The sequence below is a fragment of the Chionomys nivalis genome, chromosome 13 (genome assembly GCF_950005125.1).
Source record: "Chionomys nivalis chromosome 13, mChiNiv1.1, whole genome shotgun sequence".
Classification (NCBI taxonomy): Eukaryota; Metazoa; Chordata; class Mammalia; order Rodentia; family Cricetidae; genus Chionomys; species Chionomys nivalis.
Window position 1 is genome coordinate 74,675,051 of NC_080098.1, and position 22,634 is coordinate 74,697,684.

General features: G+C 45.3%; 1 protein-coding gene across 1 annotated transcript; it reads right to left on the reverse strand.

Annotated features, from left to right (window-relative positions):
- Nucleotides 1-6,738: 6,738 nt before the first annotated feature.
- Fbp2 (fructose-bisphosphatase 2) lies at nt 6,739-22,129 on the reverse strand. The gene is made up of 7 exons (XM_057787614.1): nt 21,852-22,129; nt 18,310-18,472; nt 16,623-16,715; nt 12,760-12,900; nt 11,651-11,788; nt 8,234-8,353; nt 6,739-7,109 (listed from the first exon to the last, which is right to left on the reverse strand). The coding sequence occupies exons 1-7, from the start codon at nt 22,019-22,021 to the stop codon at nt 6,912-6,914; spliced, it is 1,023 nt and encodes a 340-aa protein (XP_057643597.1). The 5' UTR covers nt 22,022-22,129; the 3' UTR covers nt 6,739-6,911.
- Nucleotides 22,130-22,634: the final 505 nt, after the last annotated feature.

Sequence of the window (22,634 nt, forward strand, 5' to 3'; positions counted from 1 at the left end):
ATTAGCAAACTATATAAAATCAGTCCTGAAATTGTTCTCTTCTTTTTCTGTTTTTTTCCCAGCATAATACTTTTATTAATTATTTGGGAACTTTGTACAGTGCAACCTGATCACACTCACCTCCCAATTCTTCCAGGTTCACCTTCCCACCTTGCACCACCACCACCCCTGCCAAAAAAAAAAAAAAAAAAAAAAAAAAACACAACAAGGTCAATTTGTGTTGCCCATATACTCATTGTAACAGGGCCAGACTGCCATTCATCAGCCTCTAAACTAAAACTGAGTCCTTTCCAATCCTCTTGCATGGTTTCAAGTGGCAGCACAGACCACAGACAGCAGCACAGCCTGCAGCAGCCACAAGGATGTTCTCTTTATAATTGTCTCTTTGAGAGTCCCGTACAATGTGGTTTGATCACACTCACCGTCCTCTCCCGCTCTTCCCAGGTCTGTCTCACTTTCCTGCCCACATAAATCCATGACTTTATTTTCTAAACCCATAAAGACTAATTTTTGGTACCCAAATACTCTTGGATATTGCCCTTTCGCTGGTATAGTCAGCTAACCAGTGTCTATAGTCTTAGAGAAAACTGAATCTCCCTCACCAAGAAGCTAAAAGTTGCCAATAGCAGCAAGGTTGGGGGTAAGATTGTGTGTCCAGCTACCCTCTCTGTGCTGGCATTTGGTCTTGCTTTGGTTTGCACTGGTCTAGTGCATCCTGTCACTGTCTGTGAGTTCACATTTGTAGTTGCTTACTGTGTCCACAGAACAGTTTCCTGTAGTCATAAACCACCTCTGGCTCTTACACTCTTCCTCTACACTTTTCCATAATAAATGTTGCCTGTTTAAGGGAGGAATATGGTATCTATTTTCCACATATGACTAAACACTCCAGACTTTTCTGTTCTCTACACCTTGGCCAGTTGTAGATCTCTACATTAATCAGCATCTACTGCAAAGAGAAGCTTCTCAGGTGAGGGCAGAGAGATCTACTAATCTGAGTATACTGATAACTCATTAAAAGTTGGTTTAATACTATGTGCAGGTATTAATTACTTTGCCATTGCTATGATAAAACCACAAGGTCAAAGCAACTTACCAAAGAAAGCACTTAATGAAACTATGGTTCCAGAAGTTTACAGTCCATGATGGTGGCAGGAGAAACTGAGACCTCAGATCTCCACATCTTAAACTGCAAGCAAGGGGTGAAGAGCACAAGACGTCTGAAATCTCAAAGCCCACCCCCAGTGACATAGCTCCTCCCATGAGGCCGCTTCTCCTAAACGTTCCCACGCAGCTCCATCAACGCAGACCAAACATTGAAACATAGGTGCTTCCGAGGGCCATGGCATCCGAGCCACCACATTCCAGTCTTTGGTATCCAGGACTACCAGGTCCTCACAGATGAGGACACATTTCCCCAGGAGCAAGCCTGTGACAGAAGCTTGTGCCTCCGAATCTCTCAATTCAACCGCATGGCACGTGTTTACATGCGGATCTCTCCGTTCAAAGACCTTAACTGTCTTTTCCTCTGGCTAAAATTACCCAGAACTGATTTTTCTAAGTGTGTTTTACTTGTATCTTTATTTAATCATTCATTTGCTGGCGTTTTCTTTCACTTTTTAGTTATTGAAGGATTTCCTGCAGAGTTTTTGTTACTTATTCATTTCCCCAGCTCCTTACATAACTGTCCCCCTTTTCTCCCCACTCCACTCCTCCTTTTAAACACATAGATCCAGTTTATGTCACCCATGCTGTTTTGGATGTTTATTAAATGTAATATCTAACAGTTTCATACATATATTACAGTGATTTTTGTCTTTTCTTACTTCCACCCTCCTGTTTGCCTTCCCACACCCATTGTCCCTCCCTCCCTCCTGCTGTCTCTCTGCCATTTTCACACCTTTGTGCTTTGTTTTATGACCCCCTGTATGGAGGAGCGACTGTTTATGTGGTTTGGTTTGGGTTTTATTTTGTTTTGAAACTCACTGTGCAGATCAGGCTGACCTCAAACACACAGAAACCCTCCTCCTTCTGCCTCCTGATTGCTGGCCTTAAAGGCTTGATGCCTGGTTTGATCCACTGACTTAATATATAATTTATTTTTATTTTGTGTTCATAGATATTATGCCTGTGTAAGGGTGTCAGAAGCCCTGGAACTGGAGTTATAGACAGATGTGAGCTGCTATGTGGGTGCTGGGAACTGAACCCAAGTTCTCCAAAAGAGCAGAGAATGCTTTCAATCCCTGAGCCGACTCTCCAGTCTCTGACCCACTGACTTTTCATGGATACCATCTATGTGGTCATAGGTTAGGACTGTCCACTGGGAATTAGTGGGCGTGTTGTTTGGTGCACAGCTGATGCAATGATTATCTGATCTTTATACTGTTTGGGCCTCTGTGCGGTTTATTTCTGCTCTGGATTTCATTATTTCTTTCCTTCTTCCAAGTCTGGGTTTAGCTTGTTTTTGGTTTGGGTTTTTTTTTTATTATTATTATTCTTTAAAATACAGGATGAACATGTATTGAGATCTTTCCTCTTTTCTTGTTTTTGGATAAAGATGCTGATTACTTTAAATTTCCTAGACTGCTCCTGTTATATCCCACAGTCTCTAGTTTCTTTTCTTTTCTTTTTCATATATATATATATATATATATATATATATATATATATATTCCTTCAGGGTTTCTTCCTTGATCCGTTGGTTGTTGAAAAGTAAATTGTTTGGTTTCTGCGCATTTTCATATTTTCCAGAGTCCTCTCTTGATATTGATATTCAGCCTTATTGCATTGTGGTTAGAAAAATGCTTGATATGATTTTGATTACTTTTAAATTTGTTGCAATTTCTTTGTGGCCTGTCATGATCTTTCCTAAAGAATGTTCCTTTGCTGATGAGAAGCATGTGTCTTCAGCCACTGTTGAACAGAATGTTCTGTGGGCTTCTGTTACTGCCATCTGGCCTAAGATTCAATTTAATTTCTCGGGGTTTTGTCTTGTTTTTAATCTGGTGATCTGTTCGTCCATGAGAGTGGAATGCTAAGTCCCGATTACTGTTGCTTCTAGCCCATCTCTTTTAGCTCTAGGAATGTCTATCCATAGACTCAGATGCTCTGTTCTGAGTATGCACACTTTTAGAACTGTAAATCCTTGCCTGCTAAACTGCTAACCTTGACTTACCTCAGCCCCTCCCTCCCTCCATTTAAAGCCTGCTTTATCTGATAAAGTGCTGGCAAACCCTCAATTCTGCCTCTGCTCTGCCATCTCAAACAAAACTGCTCAAACTCAAAGTCCCTCCCTTCTACTTCCTGTGTGTCTCTCTATCTATCCCCTAACTCCCTCTTACTTTCTATGGTATTTTTCTTAATAATCCTATCTTCATTTCCTGTCGACTGGTTGGTTGCTCTGCCTCTTGACCGACAGCTGACTTTATTCAGTCAGCAGCTCTTGGATTAAAGGAGTGGGTAAGGGCTGAGCCACACCACAACTAGAAACAGGTTTTTCCAATAAATAATGCAATCTCGAGGTTCACAGTGCGATTAAATTTCCTGCAACACAAGGATGCTTTATTTCTTTGTCTTTGGGATAGAGGTTAGGTCAGAAATTATTGTTCCTTTAACATAGACTGAATTTGACAGTCCAACATCTGAACTATAGATGGGTTTTAGGGTATAGGTCCCTGCCTGCTGTTCTGTACCCCTTCCTGTTGTGTTCTTGTGGCTGTTGTCGTTTGCTTAGATTTGGGTGTTCGTCATTTTACATTCAGCTCCTCACCTTCTCCTTTCCACCTGGTCAGCGTCTGTTTCAGGAATAATATAACTAAAGCACTAAACCTTCTTCATACGGTTGATCTGTTTGTTATCTGATTCATCTCTTCATATATTTGAGTGCTGACTACCTAGCCACGCGGTTGCTGTTCAGATGATACCTAAAGCAAGGGATGAGGCTGTGTCTGTCACACAGGGTCAGTGGCTTCCAGAGCATTCTGCTCAGAGACTCCTTTGGGGATCTGGAGACAGTGGCTGAGCACTGAGAAGAAAGCTACACACACTATCAGAGCGTAAAATGTGTCATCCTCGTGTTAAAACGATATGCCTAACTGCTTGACTTCAGTTTGGTCAGCTTGGTCACGGCTGGAGGCAAAGCACAGTGGTGCCTGCTTTGTGAGAGCAAGGAGAAATTAAGATACCCATCAGCAGGCCTTCTGAATATGTGCCCAAGAGAGCTAAAAGCAGAGGCTGGAAATACATTTGTGGCCTAGTGAGACAGCAGCGGCACTAGCAAGACGCAGTTATAAAGGCTGTCACAGGCCCATCAAGGGCTGAGCAGATAGACAAAGCATGGCATCTCCAATTGAGAAGTAACTCAACCTCAGAGAGCGTGAAGACTGGTACTTAGCCTCTGGCCTGCTCAGCCCCTATCCAGTCTCCTATACTGTTGAAAAAAAAATGAGCTCCAACATGGCTTTGGGGATAAATGGCTCCATTTCTTCACCCGTCCTCCAACTCTCAATACCTGCCTCCCATGGGCTTAGAGCCCATCTCAACACCTGAAGTCCCACATGACTGCTGACCCAGCCAATCAAAGCAAGGGCAGGAGATAGAGTCAGGGTTGTGGATCCAGAGACTCTAGACTTTGATGAGTAAACCAGAGGCAGCTGGACCGGTCCCTCTGCCTAGTCAACCTCTGAGTTGAGTCTGCTGAATGCACGCGTTCAGTTGTGGACTCCGCAGATAAGTGCCTAACAAGCCGGAAACGCAAGTAAGGAAGAGTTTTCCAAACCCCTGTTGGGCGAAGTCCCCAGATCTGTAGGCTGGAGAATGGAAGGCTATGTGACGTCTGTGAAGGATCAACTATTACAAGTCACATCCCCATCATCCAGAGCCCATTGGGAAGCCAAGAAAAAGCTGGCATCCTCGCTTTGACCAACAAAGTGCTGCTTTGCTCTGTGTGATGTCAGACACTACTGTAGACTCTGCAGATGAAATCCTTTCTCTCTCCATGGCAGCTGTCACTCCTATTGGACAGTAGATGCTTTTAGAAGGTCAGATGTTCTGAAAAATCGGCAAGCTGATGTCAGTGAGTAAACAACCTACTAGACTTCTCCCAGTCTTGGGAAAGCCTGGGCTGCACTCGTGACATGACTGATCAATCTTCTTGTATATGAAGGACATTTCTGTATGTGGAGGCATTTAGGAGTCCTATCCTTAAGAGGAAGTAGTAACTGCAACACCTATGTTGTCATTCCAGCTCAGATTATGGGAAAGGACAATTGTAGAGATAATTCACTGTCTTCAGACCAACATTGGAAGACAGAATCACTGTAGAACATCAGTGGTCTCATTATACAACCAGTCTTTGCACAGCCTTCTGCTACAATGGTTTCCAGATAACTCCGTTTCTCCGCACACAGGGAATTATGCAAACCATTCCACATATAACACTTAATTCTCCATGTGAATATTTCTTATAGACTGAAAGACCTCTGGGCTGTCATTGAAGACATGGAAAATTATTTTAGCTCCAAATTTTCCAGTTCATTTCACTTCAGCTCAGACTTCAGTGTGCACTGCAAAGTGCAAGTGGTTTTAACTCATGCTTTCCAAGAGACGGGTGGGAGCAACTGAGTCTCTTTTCTCTTTTCCCTTTACCTTAAAAGGAGCAAAGTTATAGGTCTCTGCCCGCAAATTCTGCTGCTAATATCACAGGCATTTTGCAAATCCCAGAAGATGAAGGTGCCCTGATGAGAGCCACACCTACAGTGGGAGCTAAGTCCATTGCTGTTGATGCTAGCCAAAATTCTCTCCAGTTCTCTAGGAGTGGTAAGAATACTCTGTTGTGTCTTCTTTTCCTGTGGCCCTCTTATGCAGACTTCTCCATGGTTCTGAGTTCAGCAGGTTGGTAAATGTGAGCTGAACACTCACAAAGAGAAAAGCCAGCTAGACACACCTTTGTGCATGACACTTTCCATTCAGTCTCATAGACTGTGACAAATATCTCTGCTTTGAATCTGCCATTCCTGTGGTGAGCCCACAGTATCATACAGTAAATGTACAGCAGACAGATCTATTAGACAAGTCCAAGAGAATATGATCCTGTGGAGGACCCATATTTTGCAGAGCTGCAGAAACACTTGTCTTTTGGATAAGTCACTGTCAATTCTGTAGAAATCTTGTGAAATCTTGCACATACAGATCAGCTATCATTAAAACAAGTTGATATTGTGGAGAAATAAGTACTTGTTTAGTCTCGACATAATTTGGGCAAAGGTGGAACCATTTGGCTAGTTCATTTTTGTTAGACTCTAGGATCTCTTAAAATATTTTCTCCAAAAAATAAACACAGAGAAATTAAAAACTGTAAGCATTCAATTTAAGTATAAACTGTGTGCTACATCTGGATTTGCCAAAAGGTAACCACATTTTCTATGAATTATCCAATTTACAGACTGAAAAGTGCTCAATGAGGAACTCAGCATTTAGTAGTCATGAGATTCCTAACTCGAAACCTGCCCAAAATAAACCACAAAATCTCTACTAATAATCACCACATATGTAAGTCTATGCATGCACTATGTATATAGGCAGAGGAAGTAACTACGCTCCTTAACTGTCATGTATCTTTACCCTTGGGTGGCTGGGTAGATGCTGCATGTGAGATAGGAGACTAAAAGTCGCAGTCCTGCTTTGCCCATCTGCCTTGCCCATGACAGAAGACCATGAAAGGGATTCTTTTCACAGCCATGCTTTTATTTTAGCCCTTGGGCCGTATCTTCGCCTCTGACTTCTAAACCTGCTCTGAAAGTGACCCGGCAAACTTGGCTTGTTCACCTTCCCTTCTGTCTCTGTTGATCATTCATCTAACCCTTCATACAACGAAGTGCGAGGCCAAGAGAAGTGGACTCATGAGTTCGGGCTCACGACCTGCCTGCCTGGTTTCTCTGCACACAGGCGAGGTACTCTTGCACATCCTCTGGGGATCCCAAAATGAGGGGGACTCGCTGGTGAATACTCTCAGGCTTCACATCCAGGACAGGCTGGGTGCCTGTGGTTGCCATGCCTCCTGCCTGCTCGATAATATAGGCCACAGGATTGCATTCATACAGGAGCCGGAGCTGCAGAAAAAGGAGGACAGGTGCTTACATTTTTAAAATGGCCAGACAGTCCAAGGCGTGCCCCTAAATACTGAGAGCAGCGTGAACTGCTGAGCTGTCTGTGTGACTCCTGGGCATGAGTGAAACATGATTAATGAAAACTCAGAGACAGAAATTGGGGTTCACCCTGAAGACCTGAGAGGCAAAGCAGTCGGCCACTGGCTCCTACCTCCTGGAATCTCAGAAGGAGACTGTGTATGAGAGCTGTCTCCTCCCATTTTATAATCCTCTCTAGGACTGGGATTAAAGGTGTGCACCATTGGAATAAAAGGCATGCATCACCTGGTTTCTATAGCAACTAATGTAGCTACTGGGATTAAAGGTGTGTGTTACCACTGTCTGGTCTGTAAAGCTGACCAGTGGGGCTGTTTTATTCTCTGATCTCCAGGCAGAGTTTATTTATTAAAATACAATTGAAATGCCATCTCTGGGCCATCAGCCCCACAGAAGCCTGATGTATGTGCTGGTATCCACCTCTGGGTACCATGGACTGGTAACCTCTCAGGAGGCACCACTGGCCCAGTGAATCTGAAGCAGCACATCTATCTGTGTGGTAACATCAATGCCTATGCTGCCTCCTTGGTTTTTCCATCTGAATAGAAGGTTTTATTCTGAATTCTCATGTGGTGCTCAGGGTACATGCAAACCCTTCTAGAACAAGCACAAAGACCATGCTTACATTTTCTCTGTGAAATAGACTGATTCCCTGGGGGTCAATAATCCATGGTCAGTTAGTGCTGCTGATAAAAATCAGACACAGCCTACCTATGAAAGCCTGTGACTCTAGAGAAAGTGAGAGATGGGCACATGACTACAGAAGTGGGAAATGATCTTGTGACCACAGCAAGCAATGGGCCTGAGGCCAGAGGAGCAGAGGGCTCTTAAGACTTGCCCGTCTTAGCCACGTTAGCCTGTTCTTCCCCAAACCTACCGCTGCTTCAAAACTTACTCAGAGGAACAAACTTATTTCTCTTCCTCTGAGCTCTGAAGTAAACACGTGACCAGGAGCAGTTCAGTCTAACAGTAGCAAAAGAATCCCAATAGCTCACTGACTATCATGGCAGCCAGTGGACACAGGAAGTTACCTTGCCCTTAGGACTTTTCTGGTTGGCTGGGTACATAAAGATTCCTCCATAGACCAGGGTGCGATGCACATCAGCCACCATGGAGCCCACATACCTGGCCCCGTAAGGTGCACTGCCATCCTATAGGACAAAAAAGGGAAGAGATGAAAACCACCAGCCCACATACCTGGCCCCATAATGTGTACTGCTACCCTATAGGATAAAAGAGGGAAGAGATGAGAACCACCAATTTAGCAGCTAGCCTGCACCATGCCAAGGTTAGAAGCCCAGCTAGCACCCAGATGGCAGCTCACAACTATCTGCAGCTCCAGTCCTAAGGTAGGGAATCCACTCTCCTCCATTGGCACAAGGTGTGCACCTGGTCCATGCAGGCCAAACACCCAAAACATAAAATAAAAATAAGCACTTTAAAAAAGTTACTCAAAAACCAAAGTCTATGTGGGTCAGGGAAGATCATTAAATTGTACAAGTGCTTACATACAGAAGTTCATCCGCCAAAATCCACATTAAAAAGTGGGACGTGGGGATACATGCTTGTAATCACAATGCTGAGGTGGTAGAGATGGGTGAATTCCGGGGACTCACTGACCAGCTAGCCTGATCTTCTTGGTAAGCTCTAGACCAATGAGAGATGCTGTCTGGAAGAACAGGTGAAGAGCACCCAAGGTATCTTTAGGTCTAAATACACACACACACACACACACACACACACACACACATCACACACAGAGAGATGGAAGGAGACTGTGTATTAAGCTCTCTCACACACACACATACACACACATCACACAGAGAGAGATGGGAGGAGACTGTATTAAACTGTCTGGAAGAACAGGTGAATAGCACCCAAGGTATCTTTAGGTCTAAACACACACACACATGGCGGGGAGGGCAGGAGGGCAGGACAGGGGAGAAACTGTGTATTAAGCTGAGTGGAAAAACAGGTGAATAGTGCCCAAGGTATCTTCTGGTGTAAACACATACACACACGCAAATAGAGAGAGAGAGAAAAGGAAAGATTATGTGTGTGTGTTGAGCAGGTAGACATTGTTCTTGTCATTCCCCTCCACATAATACTGTAGGCAGGCGTGAATGTAGCTCAATGCTCCAGTACCTTTGCAAGCAAGAACCTGAGTTGGAGCCCCAGAATCACAAACAGTAATGAAAACACAGATCACCCGCTGTTAATGCAAGACCCTGATATGACAGACTGCGAATTGGCCTCCTGTTGTGGGATATTTCAATTGTGCTCTGATACTCCTGAGACTGCCAATAAAGTTAAACCTTGAATCAGAGGGTGGAGTCAACATTCAGTTGGCGGAATTAACCAGAGAATATTTGGAGGAGCCAGATAAGGATAGAGACACAGAAAGGAATTGGGAGTGGCTTAGAAAGATTCACGGGCCTTCTTGATCTGGAAATGGGGAGAAACAGGGTCAGCTGATTGTTCCTCCATCACTCTTTGGATTTATCAGGTTTTTATCTCCTTATCTGACTCCTGAGTTTTATTTAATAATAAAACAATGTAAGTAATCACTTCATCTGGCACCAGCATGGGGTAAAATCACATAGCAGCTTTTTAAGCCACCATATCTCTGCACCACCAAAGGGCACTGGCTTTTCCCACCAGGGCCTTTTCCATTATACTCTCCCTGAAACACCTGCACCCGGGGCTGTGTACCCTGGCCCCAGACACTCAGTCACAGCCACCGGCTGGCTCTGCAGCCACCTGAGTCAACTGCCCATCCCTGGTTCTGTCATTCAGGTGGCCTGGTGCCCTCTCATGACACACCCTATCCATGCAAGATTCTCCTACCTGTCTTTCTGCATCTGCTTTGCAGCTGGCGCATTCTGTCTCCCCACACGGCAAAAGAACAGCTGTAGTTAACCACAGCCCAGTCGTGCAGCACAATGACAGACCACTGCATTACACTAGCCTGGCTCTGTGTACCCCGCTACACCAGCACTCCCTGACCACACAGCCTAGTATCTTCACTGTAGCTGGCTACCCCCACACAGCTCTGTCATTGCTGCTGTGGAAAAACTAAAAAGTCAGTAGGTCTGGTAAGAAGACTGGGAACTTATAAGGGGGGTTAGGTTTTAGTAAAAAAAAAAATCTTTCCCACCTTAAGAATGGGGAACAATATTATGATTCAGGGAGTTAGGACTCTATGGTTCCCCAACTGATGGCTTGAAAATGGAAAAAATTAAATGAATGAATAATCAATTTAGCTAGGAGTGATATAAATATTTAGCTGTAGCAATATTGGAAGCTGGTCCTCAGTTACAAAGGCAAACACAGTGAAGAGAGGAAGCTAGGCTCAAAAACAACGAAGTAGGGCTAGAGATGTTAAAAATTTCCCTTGATCAGCTCTCTGTTAAGCCTCTCTGTTATTTGCAAAGACTATAAATTTCATGATCATATCTTGACTTTCTGCCATATAGCAGCTTTGAGTGCTTGGGACAGGATTGAAGAATCAGAAAAGAGGACTGGATCATTTACAAAAAAAAATACAAGGCCCAAAATGAGCATAGATGAGATCTTTCTGGTAAATTCCGGGTAAAAGGGGAGAGGACAAAGGACGAGGAAATGAGGGAATGGGAAGGTAGAGTCAGGGAAGGGATGGAACGGGGAGCAATGATAGACATATCTTGATAGAGAGAGCCATTATGGAATTAGGAAGAAACCTGGTGCTAGGGAAATTCCCAGGAATCCACAAGGATAACCCCAGCTAAGACAGCAAGAATGGAGAAGGTGCTGCTAAGTTAAACAAACATAAAGGTATCTTGACTTCTAAATTTGGGTCTAAGGATTTGTTGCTTTGGAAAAGAGGTTGTGCTCTTGTTTCCACAGAAGATGAGAACCTGTGGAATTCCTTCCAGGTTAATGTGGTTTGATGGAACATCCCCCAGAATCAAATGTCTCTCTTCAGTCAAAAAATTCAAAGAAACAACAATAATATACATAATAAAGACTCTCTGTATATTTTCCATCTTTACATGGCTTATTTTTCTTCATTACTTTTTAATATTATTTTTACTCGTTTAATCTATGACTGTCTGTACCCTTTCTTCTCTCTCTTTAGCCCATGTTCATTTATCCATTTAGATATCTGTGACCCATTTAGAGATCTTTTTCATCTGAATCTGTCTTTATTACATATCTGTAATCATTTTCTGATCAGGGAGTCTTTTTATAAATGCTAAGAGGGTATAGCTAGGACTAGGCTCTGCCCAGTCCACCATGGTAGAAGCATGTTCACCACCTCTGCAAGCCATGCTCATGGCCTCAGCTCCAGGGATGCAGAGGATATAAATTGCCCTTAAGCAATTTGTAACACACTGCTCACAGACCTCATTTAAGTGCACCTTAACCACACCAGCTCCCTGCTCTTGTCCCAGGCTGTCTTCACTCACCTCCGGGAATTTCTTCTTCTGCACGTACTCAGTGGTGGCAGCATCAAAATACTTGGCATAACCCTCATTGAGGCTAAAAATTTTCCCTTTCTTCTTAATCCTGATGTCTTTTTCCACCAGCACAAATTCTCCAAGAGCCTGGAGCGATAAGAGACTTCAGAAAGGTGAGCCAGACCAGGGAAAGGAAGTTAGCAGCATACCACACAACAATCAGACAATATTAGAAGATAACAGCCTGCTGGGAGAAACTTGGGCTTCCCTGGAGCCATCTGGAACCTGCCATGTGGCATTTTCATAAGTGATAGGAAGAATAAAATTATATGTACAAGGGATAAGAAATAAAACAAATCAAAGGAAAGAGGCCATGATAATTTTTCCTTTATGTGGATTTTTTGTCAGCGTCATTTCTAAGCAACCTATCTGAATTAATCCCCAGGTTCTCTCCCCCATTTTAGTATCTTCAGGGCACCATCTAGATGACACCTCATCCAGAACGGACCTCTTCCTCCTCAAATCCCCCTTAAATCACCAAACAAGTGTCTTAATAAGCCCATACAGCTCCTTTCCCGCAAATCTTCCTCCTTGTCAAAGAAACCCAACTTCGTTTTATTCTAAGTACTGTGTCTTCCTCGTTCAAAGCCTGTAGATCCTGGCCATCATTCAGCCACTATCTTTACTTCATGGCAGTCTGATGTTTTAGTTCACTTCCTTTATTTGTGTGTGTGTGTTCATGTATGTGTGAGGTGTGTTCATGTGTGTGCACACCTGTGTATTCATGTCTATGCGTTTGTGTGTACAGAAACTATGCAAAAGGAGACTGAGTATCCTCACCAAAAAGAAAGAAGAAATGTTTGAAGAGATATGTTAACATTATTTAAACACTGGTAACCTTACATGGGACCCACTGGATATAAACAATTTTGTGTCTTTAATGTGTCAGTTAAAATAAATTTATTTATGCAAAACATTACATGTTTTTCATGATATAGTTCTCTAATTCCAAAATCAAGTGCTCAAAATGATCAAAAAAATCATTCCGAGGAATAAGAATTCAAACACAGAAGCCCATGGAGTCCCCAAGAACAAATGCTACTGCATTCAGTACCTACCGGGTCCAGCATGAAGAGATCCACTCCTTGCCCTGTAGAAAGAGCCACCAAGGTTGCACTGCCATAGAGCGCATAACCAGCAGCCACAATATTGCGGCCAGGCTGCAGGGCATCCTTCTCAGAAGGCTCATCCTCTGTGGTCTGTGGAAAATAAGAAGAAACCCTTCACCAGGGACTGCAACTCAGAGCTTCTGAAACCACAAAAGGAAACCATACTCAGAGAGGTAAAACTTTTCAAATACCCCTTAGCTCTTACCCCTATCCTGAATGCAGTTGCTTCACATAGCTCAGCTAGCAAGGAAAAATGAGATTTGCTCTCCCATCTTCATATACTTGGCTGCTGTTACCGTTTGGGTAGGAGCATCCTTAACCCCAAAGGTTCACATGTTAAGCAAAGGCTTGGTCCCCAGTCAATGGAACTATTTGGAGACACGGAAACTTGACAGTGTTGTACCTAAAGTTCCACCATGTCTTTATTAGTGTTTTTGCAATTTACATTTTTGTTAGAAGCATTATCAGAAGAGATGCACTGAGGAAGAAGGCCACTGGAGTTATGTCTTTGATGGTTCTCTCTTGCCCATCTCTGTCTCTCTCTCTGGTTCCTGACCTCCATTAGATGAAGAATCTCCTTCAGCACATACTCCCACTACCATGATGTCTGTCCAAGGTCATGGGACCAAGCAATCGTGGATTTGGTCACCATGATGAAAAGATAATGCAGCTACCTCATGTTTAAACTATATGTTTTTTTCTTTTTTATTATTTTCATTGAGTTATATGTTTTTCTCCACTCCCCTCTCCCCTTCTACCCTCTCCTGTGACTCCCACACTCCGAATTTACTCAGGAAATCTTGTCTTTTTCACCTTCCTATGTTTAACTATATATTTTGAAAAAGTCTTCACTTCAGTGGTTGGCATGCTTCATTTCATGGTTGCACGTGGACAAAATGGGGCTGACTCGGGGACAATGGCAAGCTGTTAGCAAATGCATCCAGAGGCAGTGAGTGGCTGGCTCATGAACAACTCTGATTGAGCCAAAGCAAAGGCTGTTATTGGGTCTCTCTGAAGGTTGCATCCTGTCAAGATCCCTGGAAGATGCTCAAGCTGTCCCCTTTGTCACCGCCACAAGCCATGTCCTTACCCACTACAATGATCTTTACTCAGGAGCCCTACAAGGTAGACAACATTATTATCTCCATGCTACAAATGAAGAGTTTTATAATCGAAGTCAGTAATCAAAAAGCTCACACAACATCATGTAGCATGTTGTGGTGAAATATTTCGATTGATAGAAACTTAGAAGCCATGCGTTTTTCCTCCTCGGCGTGTTTTTCACATGTATGTGTGTGCATGGGTAGAAAATGTGTGTGTGTGTGTGCATACACGTGTGTGTGTGTGTGCAGACACGTAGAGACCAGAGAATAACCTCAGGCTTATCCAGCTCCTTTGAGACAAGGTCTCCCTCTGGTCTGGAGCTCGTCAGTTAGGTTACACTGATAGCCAATAAGCCCTAGGGATCTGTCTGTCTCCACTGCCCCAGCACTAGGATTTCAAACGCATTCCACCACACCTGATATTTCTATGTGGGTCCATGGGGCTACACTCAGGTCTTGAATTTTGTAACTAATACACTTTTGCCTACTGAATGTGGCCCCAGACCAAGAACCAGCCCTGTCATTCAGATTTTATGATTTAGTATTCCATATACTCAATGGTATAATGAAACATATCATCTTCGACACCCTACCACAACTTCGCTGGTGTGTTTAAAGTGTACTTTTCTTTTGAAATATCCATTTGAGGAGACCCATGGTTATTTGGACTGGCTATCAAGCCTGTACTTTATTTAAAATTTAAGGCAAAATTCTGTGTCCGAGTCCATCTAAATTCGAGCACAATGGCTACATGTAATGAATAATAATACTCCTTTGGTTCCAACACAGTTGGTCTCCAGATGTTAACAGCTGCAATGATGGAGTTGGAGAACCCATGTGAATTAACATCGCGCCATTACTGACTCTGTGAGTTAAGCCGAGTTAACTCTTTTTCCCTGTCCTTCCACTGTCCCTCAGTCAAAATATGACAGTATTATCTGTACCCACTTCCTGGGACTGAGGCAAAGGCTAGCCCACATATGGTGATTGTCAAGTCAACACATCTGGGAAGACAGGACCTCAGTTAAAGAACTGCCTCCATCAGATTGGCATGTGGGCAATGTCTATGGGATGTTCTCTTGACTGCTAACTGAAGGAGGAGGACCCAGCCCACTGTGAGTGGCACCATCCCCAGGCAGGTGAGCCTAGGTTTTATAAGGACTATAGTAAGGCAAGCCAGAGGAGTGGGCTTCATTTCCTATCTCCAGGTTGTTGTAACCTGCTGGCCTGGCCTGTCACTTGGGTACCCTGTCCCTTTAAGAGACAAGCCCCGCCCACTTCAATCCTCCCCCCCTCTTCTGAAGAGGCAACTTCTGCCTCTCTTCCTTCCCCCCACCCTGTATCCCCTTCCCACCTTCATCTCTTTCTCTCTCTCCCCTTCTGCCCAGCCCATAGCCCCTTACTTTTATGCCATTCCCAACACCCACTAAATAAAGTCTATACCCAAGCTCTCTCTGCATGGTGTATCTGTCTGTCTCTCACACACCAAGGGACCCATGCATCACCTGCATCATGAATGATAACATAGGTTCCTACCTTGAGTTTCTTTTTTGACTTTCCTCGGTGGCAGGCTGTAAAGTGTAAGACGGAATGAACCCTTCCCTCCCAAGTTGCTTTTAGACAGTGTTTTATCACAGCAATAGCACCAGAAGTGAGGTGCGGAGAAGAGTGATATCCAAGAAAGCAATATGGAAAGCTACCTAAAGATACACCTGGGTGTCTCTCTTCACACTATGGGTTATTCTTTCTTCCTAGAAGCAAAGTCCCTTCACTTCTTCACCTCAGTGTCCCCTACCCTTGAAACATTGTCCTGTTCTTCCACTGTTCTTCTTATACTGTTCCTTCAGGAGTTTGCAGTCTAGAGGGAACACCAGCAAGGCACGCGTGGGGATTCCATTACAGGAGTACAGACAAATGGTGTCTGGATTGTGATGCCTGGTGTGGACTAAGTTATCCACGTCTGGGCGCCATTCTGTCGAAGGAGCTGTGGGCAGGCCTGCTTTTCGTCCCGCCTGGCTCCCCGCACAGCTAGTATTATACCCGAAATAACAACACACAAACTGTATTCATTTAAACACTGCTTGGCCCATTTCTAATAATGTGTGTAGCACCACGAGGTGGTGACTTACCAGGAAAGATCTTAACCTGTTTCTGTGTCGGGTGGGAGAATCATGGCGACTGCCTGACTCAGCTTCTTTCTCCCAGCATTCTGTTCTGTTTACTCCGCCTACCTAATTTTCTGTCCTGTTAAAGGGCCAAGGCAGTTTCTTTATTTAACCAATGAAATCAACACAAAACAGAAGACTCCCACATTATACAGGTGATGGGTACAAGGAGTGTAAGAAACAAAATGAATTTTGTGTTCATCCCTAAAACAACTCATTATGTATTTACAAATATTCTAAAACCTGAAGCCCCAATACTTCTGGTTCCCCTGCACTTTGGATAAAGGATGTCCAGTCTGTGTGGTGCCTGGCATGTCTGTTCCATCCAGACAATCAAAACAAGGTCCCATGGGAGTCCTGCTGTTTTGCCCTCCCCAGAGACGCTAGGAGAAGGTAGATGGAGAGTGGAGAACCCTGGCAGGGGCTTGCTATGTTTCTGGAGCTGCCTGTAGTGTTGTGTATAGTGAGTGGAGGAAAAGACAGGCCTCCAGACTCAGCTGTCAGACTCAGAACTATCTGGAAAGATGCCAGCTTATCTACTCACCTTTCTGTAGATTGCAAATATGGTTCCAATGGAGGCCAGGCAGTCAATGTTCGAAGACCCATCGAGGGGATCAAAGCAGACCACATACTTCCCCTAAATCACAGAGAAAAGCACCCAGTCAGCACACCCACCCATCACTACAACGGCATGTGACCGATATCTACACTAACAAGAGTCTTAGACCCATGGACCCACCATTTCTCTGGTCCCAAAAGTCACTGCTTATGGGCATAGGGCCACAGGTGTGTGTGATGTGCTGGAAAATGCTCTAAGGATCACGTGCTGCAGGGCTCAGGTGGGGGAACTGATGCTCAAGCTCCAAAACAAGATACACAGGCAAACACGCACATGCGTGTGGCTAGTGCCCTGTGGATAAGTTAAGCAGGTGAGAGGGTAGAAGGAGGACAAAGCTAACATCTGAGGATAGACCTGGTTGGGAAAGCAGGCACATGAAGAACTAGGCAGAAGAATGCTAGGCAGGCAGATCTTCGACTGTTCCTGACATAGAAAGCAGGTTAGGATACAATCAAAATCTCACATGCAGGAGTGAGAGATACTGGTGGAGAGGGCTGAGAACCATACCAGCTGAAATTTAAAGTTGAAGATAGCAGATGTGATGTGGGTTATGTCAAATAGGTAAAGAGCTTAATAAATTTGGCTTTACTCTATCTTCACAGTTCTTCCAGTTACAAAGAAACCACCACCATCACCACCCTGGCCCAGGTCCAGTGCCTGTGGCAAGGACCAATAGGTTAGCACAGAACACAGAGCTTTTTGTTTCTCTTTTGCTTTCATAAAACACTCTGGCAAAAAAGAGTTTAACACACCTCCAAGGTCACAATCCACTATCAAAGGAAGCCCAGGCAGGGGCCCAAGGCAGGACCTGAAGCAGAAACACAGAGGAATGCTGCTTACTGAATTGCAATCCTCATAGCAGGCTCAGCCTGCTTTCTTACGAACCCGGGACCGCCTTTCCAGAGAGCGCACAGCCCACCAGTAGGCTGGCCCTCACACATCAACGTTAAAGTAAGAAAATGTCCACAGGCTTGCCCATGAGCCAATCCGATGGCGGTAGTTCCTCAACTGTGGCTCCCTCTTCCCAGGTGACTCTAGTTGGGGTCAGATTGACAAAAACTAACCAGAACGATACTGTGATTGAGTGTTGGCTGCATTTTTGGCCACTAGAAACTTCACTTTTTAACAAATGGTTATGAATATGGTGAATGTAAGCCTTCTCCCTGCACCGGATAACTCTGCCAAGAGCATGGGATCATCAATTGTTCCCTGGATTGGTCTACCTCCTCCGACGAATCCCGGTCCTCTTGAGAACATGTGTAGTGATGGCCATAGCTAAGAAATTGTGAGGGACTGAATCAGAGAGTGCAAAAGAAGACTAAGATGCCAAGGCAAGAAAATCCCCGGAAAAGACTAAGCAAGATAACCACTTTCTGGGCGGTGGTGGCGCACGCCTTTAATCCCAGCACTTGGGAGGCAGAGGCAGGTGAATCTCTGTGAGTTTGAGACCAGCCTGGTCTACAAGAGCTAGTTCCAGGACAGGCTCCAAAGCCACAGAGAAACCCTGTCTCGAAACACCAAAAAAAAAAAAAAAAAAAAAGATAACCACTTTCTCATCCCAGTACCACCATCTACTGACGACGCGGGGTACTGCAGTCCACCGGGGACGCACCCTCTTCTCCTTGGCTGTGATGACTGCCTCTTTATTCTCTTCAGAGACTAGAACGCAGGTGCTGTAGGAGGACTGGAGCATGTTGATGACCAGGGAATTGGATAACACGTCCAGTTTCTTCACTTCGTCTCCAGTCACGTTCACACTCCCTGCAATTCCGTACCTGAGAAGACAGCGTGCATTAAGTCACTGAAGGAGTCGTAACTCCAGTAAAGAGTGTCCAGGGTCCAAATCAACAGCACGCCCACTCTCCTTCCATGACACTGCCATCCCCAAATTATAAAAATATAGGGAGTGTGCTATGACTCAAAGAACTGGCACTCAGCATGACTTCCTTTACACCTTGGGGGCATTGTCGTATTTCCTTGGTCTCCTAGGGAAATTGACAGAATTCAGCCTCACGAAAATGCAAGCCCCTGCATTGAAGCTAGAAAGAATGGGAGAGCCCCTAAAAATCACACTGATCATGATAACTAAAAATGTCATAGCTTTTCTACGCTGGAGCACCAAGCTTCAGCCTTAAACATCCTCAGAGTCTTGTGCCTCAGAACAGTAATATACAACCATCCCCTCTCACGCCTCCCCTGTTCAGGGTGTTCCCAATAATAGCCTCAATCTCACCTCACTCTGTGCTACTTTAATTGTGTTGTCATTTGAAACAAACCAGGTTCATCTAGGAAGAGGGAACCTCGATTGAGGTTCACGAGATCGGCCTGTGGGAATGTCCATCAGGCGTTTTCTTTATTACTGACTGATGTGTGGGCCAAGGCAACTGTGTTGTGCTGTCACCCCTGAACAGGAGCTGCTGGGTTCTATTTTTTTAAAAAGCGGCTGAGTAAGCCATGAAGAGAAAGCCAGTAAATGGCTTTCCTCTATGGTCTCTGCTTCTGTTCCTGCCATAAACTTCCTGCTTTGAGTTCCTGCTCTGGCTTCTCTCTTACTGCATGCTGTAAGGTGACATAAACTCTTTCCTCCTCCTCGTTGCTTTTGATCGTGGCCTTTACCACAACATGGGAGCTAACGAGCCCACATTCAGAGCCAGGTCCTTACATGGACGTCAGGCCCGTTAGAACAGCCTCCGTGTCTCCACCTCCCACTCCAGCAGCGAGACTGTCAATCCTGCCCGGGCTGCTCCAGTTCCACCAGCATAGACACCTGTTTCGTCTGCCCCGCTCCACCCCAGGTAGAGTTCCTCTCCTTACCTCTGCTCCTGCCATCCCCAAAACGTGATTTTTGCTGCTAATCTTCCTAAGCACCTTAAGAACCCTCCATGTCCCATCTCTGCACCAGGTACACCTCTGGGCTTCCCTCATGGTGGAGGGTGCCCTTCTGTACCAGCTACTTGCTAAGAACAAGAGCCATGTCCTGCTGTCTGCATTTCCATAGTCTGTGCAAAATATACATTTACTTCACTATGGAGAAAGCATAGTAAAAAAAAGCCTCTTACCCTCTTCTTTATATTTGAATTTCACTTGTTTGTTGAAGAAATCCTCAGGTGATGTAAACAAGTGCTCAGGTTGAGAACCACTGATGGGCCGTAATTACCTACAGCAAATGCATTCCCTCTCCTTCCTGACTTACAGCTCCCCTTCCACTTCACCCCCATCCAGAACTTGATGTAGGGTATGATGAGCCTAGGAAATAACCCTGGTAGCATGACCTCAAAGGCTGTTACCCCTTGGTTTAAGACAGAAGTATGCAAGCCAATAACAACAGGAACGATAAAATCGGGTTATTTTCTTCAGGATCACAGCCTCGTGTGTAATAAGGAGCCTTGGGGCAGCTGCTGCTGGAGAATGAAGAACTGGGCAAATGTCCAGCCTGCAGCCCATAGGCCATGTGCATCCCAGGATGGCTGTGAACGTAGCCATCTGTCAACCACAGTGTGCTGTCACCGTGCCAAACACCTGGACACACCCACACGGGACAAAGACAGGACACCTGCAGTGCCTGTCTCCTCAGCTGTGGCAACTATTCTCTGTGAGGTGCACGTCCAGGGGCCTAGGGCTCAGACTAAAACCATTTCTAGGGTGGTGCCTGCCACCTAGTGGTCAATCACCACATAGGCCAGGCTTCAAATTTCTTGCAGTCTGGGCTTGGAACCACGGTAGCTAAGTGGGGGCATTTCTTGAGTGTTTACCCCAGGCCTGGCACTGTGAGAACTGTCATCACAATAGGTTACTAACCCTTATGGCAACCCTGTGAGTTAGAGCGGTAAGTACCTCCCCAGTTCACAAACATGGAGGTCTCAGCAAGAAAAAAACCATTGTCCACAGCCACAAGGTAAGGGAAGCCAAGTTAAATAACGCGCTTAACTATCTAGCCCCTAAGACCCCTTGGTCGGACACTAAACCACGGAGAAGCGGTTGCAGCAGGTAGATAAAAGCCCTGCCAAGGCAGCAGCTGTGGTGTTGAGAAGCCTGCCCAGAAGAGCAGTATAAGTGTGGGTGAGAATCCTGATGGGTCACAGGCAGCCACCCTAATTATAGCAGAGTTGGGACACAGGAGAGGCAGAGGTGCTATCTAATATCACTCAGGGTGAGCGTCATGCATGTAGGCAACTCACATTCTGGAAGCGTATTCTTAAAGGCAGAGTTTGGCCGTTCTGCCAAGTGAGGTAATGATACAGTTAAGGGTAGGAGAAGGAGACGAGCGTCTTTAAGGTGGATCCCACTACCAGTCCTTAACACTCATATCCTGAGCTCGTTAATGGCTTGATGATGGCATTTATGATATTAACGCTGTCACGGTTTGGGGATTAAAGGTGCCACACTGTTACGAATAAATATTCAAATGGGTGGAATCTGTTGGCTCTTCATTTGGGGGTTTTCCCACCCCACCCCATCCCTTCAGCTTCCAAGAGAGCCTTTACTGGAATGACTGCAATCAAAATAGAAGCCCAAAGGAAGTTGGTTTCTCTTCATCATGGTTTAAAACCAGAGCCCTGGCTGTGGCCCCCAGCAGCTCCCGCATGAACTTGACCTCATTCTGCAAAAGAGAACCAGTCGGAGACATTCTGCTCTGCCTGCCCCAGCCCAGCATGTCCAGATTCTCACACACTGCATGAAGATGAGGAGAAGAGACTCCTTCCATGACAGCCAGGGCCCTGTAAATCTGTTCTGGTGAGCTCTACCTCCTACCCTGCCGGCAGAAGTCACGACAGCCAAATCCTTGTACAGGAAAACGGCACCAAACACACTTTACAGTCCCAGTAAGAGTCTGTCCATGCAAATATAAGTCATGAGAATTCAACATAGGTTTGGGGGCAACAGATGTTATCATTATAATCAGTGGTCATAGGAAAAATCCCACTTTTCTCCATAGCTTGCCACTAGGCATTTTTCCCCTTTTCAGGCAAAATATGCCAAAGGCTGCCTTATCGAAGCAGACACAAAGGATTTAAATGCAGCATCCTTGGGGTGCAAAAGGCAAATTAGCTTTGGACCGGGTTTCTACTGCCAGCAGCTGCGGGTCCCACACCCTGGCCCCGGTCTGGTGCTCCAGGCAGCTGTGCCTGCGCGTGCATGCTCTCCGGGACTCACAGGTTAGCCAGGCCAGCCTTGCGCACAGCGGAGGAGATGGCTTTGATGGCAGTCAGCATGGAGTTGAGCAGCTGTGTGAGCTCCCCAGTCCCTTTGGCCTGCCGCCCTTTTTCCATAACGTAGCGGGTCAGGGTGAGCATGTCTGTCTCAAAGGGGCTTCTGTCCGTCATTGTGGCAGGTGAGACCTCAAAACCTCCTTACAGGAATCTTTGCTTTCTGGGGCAGCAGCCTCGCAGCCTGCACGCTGGAGAGACACCCCGTACTGACTGTGCCAGGGCCCAAGGGAAAAGGGCTCCAGCCCACGTGACTCGGATAGCTGGACAAGCCCTCAAAGAAACTTCCCTGGCCTCCCCGATGTGTGGCAGCTGGCAGAGCGCAGTATGCAGGCTGTAAATAGAACAGCCCTGCTGGGAAGGACTGCCTCATTCTCTACGTGAGCGCCTCTCTTTGAAGACCCCAAGAAGCCACGCTCAGCCACAGGTGAGAGGAGAGGAAGCCAACTAATAAAAATGACTCACAAAATCCTATTATGTGGACACAAAAGTGTGCTCTGAAGATCGCTGCCGCAGAACCTCATTGGGATTCCCAAAGGGCAGATTGGCAATACTTTATCTAGGGCATAGGTCACATAACAAACTAACAGCAACCCCGGGAAGTCTGTGGAAGAGTTCTTTCCGGTTTATTTCCGCTAAGCATGGACAACAAGAGGGATGTTCGTGGAAGGTACCCAGATCTGGAAGATAAGCATGACATTTTTAGCAAATCCCAGGGTCGATTTATCAG